An 11,029-nucleotide genomic window follows, 5' to 3' on the forward strand; every position below is an offset into this window, starting at 1 on the left:
CCTTAGATAGTGTGCTTTTATTTTGATAATCACAAAGTAATTCCGCTCTCACACCCGACTCTCCGGCGTTTCTGCGCGCGCGTGTTCGCGAGGGAACATACTGTGTGTGTGCGTTCGATCACGCCACTGGGGATTCCCCCGCGTGACAAAAACAGCTTTGCCTTTCACATGTCAGCTCTTCCCCTTCTCGCCTTTCATTGCTCATATGCTCTCCGCCTGGAGCTCACGCATTTACCGGATATTTAGTCGACGGGTAGTCGTTAGTGTCTCGTTTCACTCGTTTTAAACCCGATACACCATGTTTTCGAAACTTTTTAAAACGCGTTAAATCGGTAAAAAGTGAACGCCTCTTCCTACACAGAGGGCACAGTGTTGTCGGTTAATGGCATGATACGCAGCGGCTCGTTCCTCTGGTTTCACGAAGACGGTGCGGCGGTTATCACAGGTGTCACCGGGCTGTCCGGTCACATCACCGAGCACCGAGCGGCTACAGCGCCCGCAGGAAGCCTTTAAATCCTCGGGGAAGGCGGGAGGGGGAAACCCAGCGAGGCCACCATCATCATCACCACAGCAGCACTACCATGGCGAGCCATGACTGTACTAAAGAACACTTGCCGGAGGATAACCGCACAGACTCAGGCATTGAGTCGTACCGCTCCATAGTGAAGTCGGAGGAGCCCCGGGGGCCGAGCAATGACCTCAGCGGGCCGAGGGACAAGTTCTCCGGCGGGGAGGAATGGCTGGACTCAGCCTACGGTTCCTCGTCTCTCACGGTAGAGAGCCTGTCGGATATAGTGGAGGGCTGCACGATTTCCAGCAGCAACCAGCAAGTACAGAGCTCTGAACTCTCTGAGCAGGAGCAGGAGGAGAACTTGCTTACAACTATTACAGAGGATGGAGACACGTAGGTTTTTAATTGTTATTCATTTAATTTCCATCAAAAATAAAAAATTCTTGCTCATCTTGCTAGAATATTTGCTGAAAGGAATGCTGCTGCACACTGGTGGGTGAATACAAACCTTTTTGCATTTTAACTGTTTCTCTCTTAGAGGTTTCACCAGCTTTTTTGGCACCCGTGATTTTTATCCTTAGTTGATATGGTTGGCAATATCCTACAGTTAGTTTGCAAAGCTCTTTATGATTATCATTTCCATTATCTAGTGATTTGTACATTAATGCCACCACATTAGTTTTAATTGGATCACTGCCTGATATGTAGTGATGGGGATTTATTAGACAATGTACGATTCAAAATGATTTAAAACAAGAAAAAAAGTATATATTTTTTTATAATTGGTGACCTGTAATTAGAAATCTTTTTGTGTATTTGTTCTAAATATTGCACAGAATAATTTAAAGGTTACCAGAATAGTTGCTGGTTTAATTTTGAGCAGGGTAGTAGCTTCTCACTTTTTTTTTTCTTCTTCTTTTTTTTTTTTTTTTTTTTTTTTAAGTCTGCTGTAAGCTGATGAACTTAAAATCGTCATGAATGGCATTTCTACTGCAGCTGGAGTCTGTAAATCACATTAAATTTCAGGCACAGTTTTTCCCATGGCGATACAGGTTTTAAAGGGGATTTCATAAGAGTGTGATACTGCAGACTTTTATAATGAACTTTGTCCTTGTCGCATATGTGACCGGTCTCCATTGAGTTGTCGACTCTCAGTCAGAAAACAGAAGTGAAACAGATAGGTCTGGACTTCCCCCATGCAGCACAGACAAAGCACATGCTGTGAGGTAGCTGTGTGGCCCGCTTTTCATCCAAGAAACTTGTTGATCAGGACAGGACAGTGTGTACGCATGTTTTCATTCCTCACAGGCTTCTTTCTTTCCCCCTTGCTTTTTTTTTTTTTTTTTACTTTCTTCCCCCTTCCTTCTTCCAGACAGCTAAAAAAATCATTTGCAACTGAGCGGCTTTTCGCTGCTCTTCATTTCTCAATTTGAGTCAGTGAAACTTTTGCACACAATCTAAACACCTCAACCTCCACACACACACACACAATCTTATCAGCCCATGCAGACCTTCTTGTTTCTTATGTGACCCACTCATCTAGAGTTGCAGCGTCATCAACCAGCAGACCGATTTAATGAATCCTGCAGCCACGACCAGCCGGTGTGATCCTGATGTAGTCACATCACACTGCACAAGTGTTGTTGTGTCTCTGACCTCTTTTCATTTCCGCTTGCTGATTGTTGGGGCCACATGGTTTCATTCTCACACCCTAACTATAGATACCTGGTGGAGGGGGAAAAAAACACCTGAAACACACCACAGTGCATTGCTTCGACTGACAGAATCATGCAAACACTAATTTTCCCCTGTGGGATTTTTTTTTTAAAGTTCTTATTCATTCAAGTCTTACTCAAACCAGGAAGTCCCTTTCACACAAAGACATTTGCTGACAGGTTTATGTCAGTGCAGCTCCATCAGTCTGCAGACGTAGCTGACATTTAAGCATCACAAAAATGTAATGTGGCTTCTCGTGCAGTATCCTCTCATCTTAACCATTACTGGGGTACTCGAGCGATGGATTAACACTCACAAGCAGCTTTGTATTTTTACATTTATTTTCATTTTCTCTACAGTTTTTGGGAATTTTACATTCCTAGAAATGCACAAGGAATCATGCACTTTGTCACCTGCAGCCTTCCTAATTTACTCACAGTGAGAAATGCCCCACATCTGTTTCCTCATTGCTTCTTCTCAAACAGCCCAAAGATATTTAATTCAGTGGGGAAAAAAAGCCAACTTATATGCTTAATCGGTGTTGATAATAGTAAAGTAGTAATACGTTTTATGTATTTATGGCAGTAACTACAAGAAATGCTTTTTCCCCCTTGTTTTGTGCCAAAAATAAGCGTAAAATATTGTCACCTTTTTAAAATAAACCTTATGCAGGTACTTTATCTTTTTTTTTCTTTGTTTCTCAGTGTCAGTAGCTGCAAACAAAATGTTCAGTTGCATGATTAATCCTTATAGATTTCAATAACTGATCACTTTAAAAAAGCAGCTGTATTATCGCTACCGCTGCACATTAGTTTTTGAAACGCTGATATTTTAAATTTGTGACTAAATAAAACTGAATTCTTTTTTTCCCCCCTTTGGTGTGGGTCTTTTGAAATAAAGTAACCAAATTTACCATTTAACAAATCGATAAATGCCACGTTGTTTACTACTTTGTATAATTAGACATGTGGCACTGTAAGTGTTCAAAGCTGAGTGTACAGCGAGACGTCGTGGGAACTTTTGATCCCACTCTGTCTGCGTCTGAAGCAGCCCGCGGCGTCCAGCTTTGGGTTAAATGACATTTACTCTGAAAGCAGAACGTCTCGCTGCTAAACTAACAGAGAAGTAACTGCTGCGGCGAATCGTGCAGCAGTAAAACATCAACGGTTCAAGCCCGTAAGATAAAACCTGATGTTCGCAGAATTTGGACTCAGCAGTGAGTTTAAAGAACTTGAAGCCTCAAACTTTGATTTTAATCTGTTAAGATCCCTTTTCCAGATGGGGCCCTCGCTATGTTGCTGTTGAGTCTAAATTAAGCACTAATGCTCAGTTCCATTTCCTGCTTTGCGCACACATTTGTTTGCTACAACTTCCCACTGTGTTTTTTTTTGGGTGGCGTGCTTTTTGTTTTGTTTTGTCTTTTGCTGTAAGCGTTTAAACTGAAGCCTGTGCGATTATATCTGCTCACAGATGTTTGATTTTTTTTTTTTTTTTTTTTTTTTTTTTTTTTTTTAAAACCACCAGCACCTTGCTGTGCTGTCTAGAATTTTTTTGTATTGCTCAATACCCCAACGACTCAGTCTTGCCATTCAGCCCACTAAGTGTTACATTTCGAGGTAGTCTCTTGAAATGAATACCGAGGAAAATTGTTAGGCAACATTTGTTGAAATTCACAGCACTGCTTTTTTTTTTTTTGAGGGGGGGTAAGTTGCTCAATTTGAGATAAAGTAGGGCTGCAGATTTTTCCAGACGTAACGGTTAATGTTCATCTTCTCTTTTTCTTTCTCACTCCCGTAGAATCCTGCACTTAGCAATTATCCACGAAATATCACCACTTGCTAAGGAGTTGATACAGATATTCCCAACAGAAGTCCTGGACATCCAAAATAATTTATATCAGGTAGGTACAGCAGGTCCTACAAGTTGCTTCTGCTGGAATTTTTTAATCCACAAATACTTCCTCATCTGCACCTTGATTGTGGAAGCGGTGGCTTTATTTATATCTCTGTACTTCCAGAGAACTCTTGTTCCTCTTTATTTGCAGTCCGTCCTCACTCGGGACGTCACTGTGGGTGGTTCCAGTGTTAACTCATAAGGGACTTTGAATGGAAACTCCCCTCCTCTACTTCATGTAGAAATAGAACCACAGGGAGCTGTGGAGTGTATCCTTGTGTGGATGTGGGTGGAGGAGTTGTTCCAGTCCTTCAAGAAGTCCGACCAGAGACTTAACTTGAACTTGCAGAACTGTCAAAAGGAAACATATGAAGTTGAGACTCAGCACTTCATGTAGTGACTCAGTTAGCTCTGTGCTGGGCTCTTTTGGTTTCCTAATTTCCTCTTAGTAGTCATTCTAAGATTTCACATTTGGACACATTACCAAGAAGAAATTTGTTTGCAACCCAGGGGGTTTAAAATAAAAATGCATCTTCATTTCTGAAGGAAAAGGAAAACAAATGGATTAGGGATTTTTGCCATATTTTAACACGTGGTCCTGTGAGTACAGTCTCGCAGCAAAATTCTGATAACACAAAAAATTGCAAAACACATAAAAAAAAAAAAAAGGGAGGGAGAGACAGCACTATCATACTCTACACCTACAGCAGTCTCAGTAAACCACAGTGCAGAGTAACCGCATCACTTGTTGTGGATTAAAGATAAAACTCAATTTCTCGGAAAGGGTTTTCCTCACTTGTACCTGAATGCAGCAGGTACAGGCCTGCGCTCTGGGGATTTTCAAAGGGAACTATTAGACTTTTACCTATTTCCTCTCATATTTATACCACTTCAGTAATGGGTGCTCACATTAAACATGGCAAAAGTTTGGTATAATGAGGTCGGTAATCTCAATGAGCCGAAATTTTAGTGAAGCTTTGGATTACTCTAACGCTCAGAATCATCATTCATGCTAAGCTACTCTACTAGAGTCCAAAAATAATAATGAGGAGTTAGAAATGAGGATAAGAGCATTCTTGGAAATACAGGGAAGCTGCAGCTGTGAAGGAGAAGTGACAGGGTATAAGGACAACAGCTGAAGAAATATATAAGACCACCATCAACCTGTTATTGTCAGTATGTTTGATGAATCAATGGACAGCTAGTATTTTTTTTGTGTGTCTTTGCTTAATATCAACTCAACATTTTAGTAGATTATTTAACATCTCAACTTAAATATGAACTTCTGACGTGTTTTTGTTTATATTGACCAGAGACACACAGGTAAAGTTTTTGTTTTGTTCCTCAGAGCCCTTTGCACCTCGCCACCTACCTAAACCTGAGAGAGGTGGTGCAGTGTCTGATGGAGAAACAGGTCAGCATAGAGCTGCAGGACCAGGACGGGAACACGGCGCTCCACGTGGCCTGCCAGCACGGGCAGTTAGAGTGTGCAACCGAGATGACCAAAGACGTTTCTCCCAGCAAGTTGGCTCCGGTCCTCGAGACCCAGAACTGGAGAGGTGAGGGGAAAACAGTCATGGCTGCTACTAAATCTGTTTATGCGAGTTTTTATGCATTAAAGTCAAAAGTTGTTTTTGTTTTTGTTTTACATTTTAATGTCGCAGAAATATTTAACTAGCTTGTCTTTCCCTGATGTCCTCCTAAAAGATACATGAGGATTTTCTTGGACAGTAGCAGAAGAAATAACGCCCACATTTAGCATTGATGTAGAACATGTTTTGTGTTGTATCGATACAGTGTTGGTCTGTATTCTGCTTGAAGTTTGTAAAAACTGTTTGACCTAAAAGTGAGCTCCACATTGCAGATTTCAGACAACATTTGTAATTTCAGGTCTTGGCTGCCTTCACTTGGCTGCACTGAACAGGCAACATGAAATTATGAAGCTCCTGATCAAAAAGGGCGCAGATCTGAATATACAGGTTAGTCTGTGGATTCCCCCCCCCCCCCAAGTCAATGCACCATATGAGCTGTATTTGTGTAATTAAGTTTTGCATAAAGGCAGAATTCACACTAAACAGAAAGCCTTTTTTGCACTCGTGTAATTCAGCCTGAAATGATCACAAACAGTGCAGCTCCACTTGCAGACTTCAACTCATAACACTGAAAAGGAAAAGGTTGAAGGACCGGATGAAGAGTTTGTTTTTGTGGAAGCAAAGCTGCAGTCTTTATTTATTTTTTTCCCCTAAGAGGGCTTTCCGTACTTGTTTAATCCAGTCATATGTCTGCATTTATAATCACATACGTCCTGTTTAAACTGTGTTTACCACATCGGGACCTTATGTTGTGTTCCTATCATAAATCAGCTGCACCTGTGCAATGCTGATAGTGATATGAGCTGAGCTCGGGGCTTCCTGCAGGATTCAGTGAGACATAATTAGATTTGAGATATGATTAGGTCAGACTAGCCGGCCGCTCTTAACTTTCTATTGATGGTAGGGAACGTGGCAGTCCCGAAACCACCCCAGACATTCCTCTTAGTTTAAATCAGTGGCCTAACATATCAGTCTGCCTCACGTCCGATGTATTGAATTATTCATTATTCTAATTAGAATGTACTTTGACCTTTTTACTAGCTGATTTCAAGAATGTGGAATTGCAAAAATAAAACTGTGAAACTGTTTAAATTTCATAATGAATTTCTGCCCTTTTTGTGGAATTTCTCATCGCTTTTCTTCGTCCGCTCCCCTCGTAGGAAGGAACCAGCGGCAAAACGCCTCTTCACCTCGCTGTGGAGCTGCATGACATCACATCTGTGAAGCTGCTGCTCGGCAGCCGAGCCAACGTGGACGCTGCAATGTTTAATGGCTGCACACCCCTGCATCTTGCGGTGGGGAGACAGGACGCCACCATCGCCACCATCCTCTGTCAGAATGGCGCCGACAAAATGCTGCGAAACATGGAGGACGAGACGGCGTTGGATTTGGCTGACGGCAATGATGATGTAAGCAAATATTAAGGGTTGAAATGCACTGTTGTACATAGTTTAAATAATAAGACTTAAATCCTGTTTTAAAAAAAACCCCACAAAACAAAACCAGCAATATGTATGTTTTGCAGACTTTCAGTGGTAACTGTGCACTAACTCAACGCACAAACCTAATCTGTCAAGCCTCCTCCTACTGCCTGACTGAACTCATTCTTCGTTTACTCTTTAAGTGGTTTAACATCACTAACCTACCAGTTCAGAATAACCTACCAAAGCATACAAGCAGGGGACCTGGTACTCTTTTAAAAAGCAGAGTAGTCACAGCAGAAGTGGATTTGGTTCATTTGTTTTCATTTATTTTACTCCAGTTTGTATGAAGCTCACAGACAAACACTATTCATGGTTTCAATTTTGACCTCTTGTGCTCTAAATGCTCTGCTTAGTTCTGGGTTTCCTAGAAAGACATTTAGATAAGGGATAAGTCATCTGTACGGCAGCGCTTGTATAAATGCTGTTCTCTGGTATTTTTTCTAATCATTATTTAAGGATCAGTAAAGTTTGACCTGCTTCTTGTTCTTGTCTTTCAGATTCTGGCTCTATTTCCTTTTGATGACATCCAGATCTCTGGAAGGTCGTTGGTTGGCGTGAAGTTTTGAGCTGAGTCACGGGCTGAACAACAGTCCTCTAATTGTCTGGAGCCTCACTGCAGCTCATATAAATAAAAATTTTAAAAACCTATATTTTGAGCTAACATTGTTGATTAGTATACATATGCTTAGACAAGTATGTGCACAGTATAAATCTCACTTCGCTCTGATTAAACAGAGTAGTACCGCTTAATTGAAAGATTTTACAAGCTTGGTTATTTTGCTTCTTTCTGCATGCCTCTGGAGATGGTTGTACTCAGCTGTAAAACCCCACCTCACTGTGAGTACCAGACTGTCTCTAAACCTGTTCAGTGCCCACAAAAAAAATCTACCTCTTTATCATTTTGACCTGGTTTCAGTGGCTACAAATAGAGTATGCAAAATGCATAGTTTCGGTTTCTCAAACTTTATCAGTGACTTTGCATTGAAATTGAAGTAAGTTTTCATTTTTTAAATTTTGTTTTTAACTCTGAAAATGTGGCCTTTCACTGTAGTGCATAAAAGAGATTTTTGGAAGAATGCAATCAGAGGTGTGAACAGATATTTAAAAAAATGTAAATCCTGCAAAAAACAAACTATTCTCATCTCTGCTTTTGCTAAAAAAAAAGTGACAAGTGGTTAAAAATGTAATGTATATAACAGGAAATGCAGCTTGATCTTTTTGATTTGTAGTTTTTGTTTTTTGCTTGGAATAGTGAAACTATTTATCTCAACCTAGCTTTCATCAGCAGAAACTGTTCTTTGTGTAATTACACTGGCCTGTCTAGTTAAGAGTTCATTTATTTTGTAATAAAAAGACAGGAAATTCATGAATGTTGTCTTTTTTAATTGCAAAAACAGTCATGGTAAAGTACGTGTTTAATTTTGAAGGTTTTACATATCAGCACTTAATAAAAAAAATAATCAGATCTTAAAATTAGCTGAATACAGCTTCAGATAAACTACAAAATGTGGCACGGTTTCATTATTTATGTGTGGAAAAACTAAGTACAGTCTGACGTCTTTAGGAACTAAATAGATAAACAGCAGCCAATCAAGTAGCACGGGCAAGTGTAAGCACCTCTATGAAAATAGAAGCTTTGGTAATTTGCTGCTCTGAAACCTTAGGGTGTGTGTTAACATGATGACAGAGGAGGACAAATCTGGGAAGGATTATACAGCCATTTCTTCACAACTGTGCAGACCAGCTGTCAAGCACAGTGGTGGAGGAGTCATGATTTGAGTTTGTTTTGCACTCACTGAGTCACTTGTAAAATCCTCTGTTTACCAAAGTATTCTAGAGCCGAACATGACACCATCTTTTCAGCGTTTAAAGCTTATTCAGGACAATGATCTCAAGCGCAGCAGCAAATCTACAACAGAAAAGAATCAAGGGAGTGCAATGGCTGAGTCAAAGTCCAGACCTGAACCTGCCAAATGCCTAGGCGGGGCCTAAACGAATCCCCACAGACCTCCTGAGGCAACGTTGTAAAAAGGGAGAGGCAAAATTCCTCCGTAACGATGTGAGCGGGTGATAGTGAAATAGAAACAAAAATGCTTCTACAAGTTATGGAATCATGGGGAATACCGAATTTCTCACATGCTGCCAGTATGCCACGTGTTGCTGTTCATCTGAGGCTGTTTACCTAATTTAAAACCTGATTAAAAACTGGATTTTTTAAAATCTCCTCATATGTAAAACCGTAGAATTGAAAGAGGGTGTCCTATCTTACTCAAGCATGCATCTCTATCTAATGTGTGCACGTGCACAAGCCTGACACGGTTTACCAACGGTCTTACATGTGCAATTCCAAGTTGTTGAAAGCCTCAAAAGAAGGTGTTTCAAATACGCACAGAGACAGGTGATGCAGATATATTTTAGCTTCCACTTAAATGAAAGTAAAGATGAGATGATTAAATGTTATGTTGTACAGGAATGCTCCTAACAGCAAAAAATCAGCTGACTGGAAACATGGTTTATTTTTGTTTTCCTGTAAGTGGCTTCTTCCTTGTGGGTCTTACAGTACAATGACCGGTGGAACTGTGGAAATTCCAGTTGGTTGGATTTCTATTATAAACACATTACCCACCGCAGAACAGGTTCACTTCATGTTCATACAGGTATATTGACCTGACTAACTACCTGGCAATTACAAAATTACTTTCCTTTGACCAGGTAAACATGACAGCAGAAGCAGTAGCTGCAGATTTGTCTTTATCTATTTCCTGGTCAAATTAGCTGTATGGTTGCAAAGCACAACTCAAGTTTTATATTGAATATAACAGTTAATTTTATGGGATTTTCTCATCTTTCATTATCACATGTGCACAAACAAAACTTATGGCAACAGCTACCAAACCGACAAACCTCTGTGGTCAGTAGCTAGAACAGAGTTATGAAACTATACCAGTCTACTTCTCCATTCAAGTGTAATCTGGAAAACTGATACTGTTGTGTTATGTACAGTAAAGACCATGCTAGTGCTGCAAAAGGTTTTAAAAATGGTGTGTTCAAGTCATGTATTCCGCTCTGTGCGATCCTTCTCAATCAACATCTATGATGATAGTATGCGTAATACACTCAGCAGGTCAATTATCTCATCAGGTCTGACTAATACTCCTGGAAATAACATTTCTTTCTAATGGAATGCCGGAATTTCCATTCTTGCAGACATCCACCTACGTGGACATAGCCTACGTGGGATATTATTCAGATAAATATATCAGCTGCTATTATGTGATATCTTGAAATACGGTTTCGCTGTAATATCTTGGTTTAGTTAATGATTAGCTGCTGTATTGAATTTGTTTTTATGACGGAATGTCTCTCTTCACTTTTGCAGTCAGAAGGAAACAAAGACGAGACAAACGTTGGAGGAATTACTACTGAGGTGTAGTGGAACGAGGGCACACATTCCCCTGCGTGAAAATAAAAGGAATTCCTTACTGGTGACCTGTTTTAGAAGTGAGTCAGGGGTACGGCAGGCACTGTGGCGTCGTTGAAGAAGCAGCTCAGATGTGTTTATCAGCAACAATGACAGCAGCCTATTTCGATGCTCACTCACTGGCATGAAGGAAGTGCTTTACTGTGCACGTGTTTATGAAGTAGGATTCATTTGAAATGCCTCATGCATAAGGCTTTCCAGCACAGCTTAACCTTCTTCAGAGATGCATAGAGTGGATGTCTTGGTTGTCTGGGCCTTGTTTACTGTCTTTTATACTGGAACTCTTCAAAAACTATATATATCTTTACATTTTAATCATTTTTTCTTATATATACATATAAAAACGGTATGT

At 40.3% G+C, this 11,029-nt stretch overlaps 1 protein-coding gene across 1 annotated transcript; it reads left to right on the forward strand.

Moving 5' to 3' along the window:
- The first annotated feature begins 142 nt into the window (after positions 1-142).
- nfkbie (nuclear factor of kappa light polypeptide gene enhancer in B-cells inhibitor, epsilon) lies at positions 143-8,507 on the forward strand. Its single transcript, XM_085372451.1, has 6 exons — positions 143-904; positions 4,025-4,127; positions 5,469-5,679; positions 6,011-6,099; positions 6,873-7,121; positions 7,694-8,507. The coding sequence occupies exons 1-6, from the start codon at positions 582-584 to the stop codon at positions 7,760-7,762; spliced, it is 1,044 nt and encodes a 347-aa protein (XP_085228577.1). The 5' UTR covers positions 143-581; the 3' UTR covers positions 7,763-8,507.
- The last annotated feature ends 2,522 nt before the right edge of the window (positions 8,508-11,029 follow it).

The sequence above is a fragment of the Diplotaxodon limnothrissa genome, linkage group LG15 (assembly GCF_057381915.1).
Source record: "Diplotaxodon limnothrissa isolate DT_005_m linkage group LG15, D_limnothrissa_male_GT1.1, whole genome shotgun sequence".
Lineage (NCBI taxonomy): Eukaryota > Metazoa > Chordata > Actinopteri > Cichliformes > Cichlidae > Diplotaxodon > Diplotaxodon limnothrissa.

Bases quoted from the DNA above. Each gene is read 5' to 3' on its own strand.
- nfkbie (XM_085372451.1), top strand. From the start codon at position 582: ATGGCGAGCCATGACTGTACTAAAGAACACTTGCCGGAGGATAACCGC. The intron at 6,100-6,872 runs GTTAGTCTGTGG...CTCCCCTCGTAG, and splicing joins GCGCAGATCTGAATATACAG to GAAGGAACCAGCGGCAAAAC. The intron at 7,122-7,693 runs GTAAGCAAATAT...CTTGTCTTTCAG, and splicing joins TGGCTGACGGCAATGATGAT to ATTCTGGCTCTATTTCCTTT.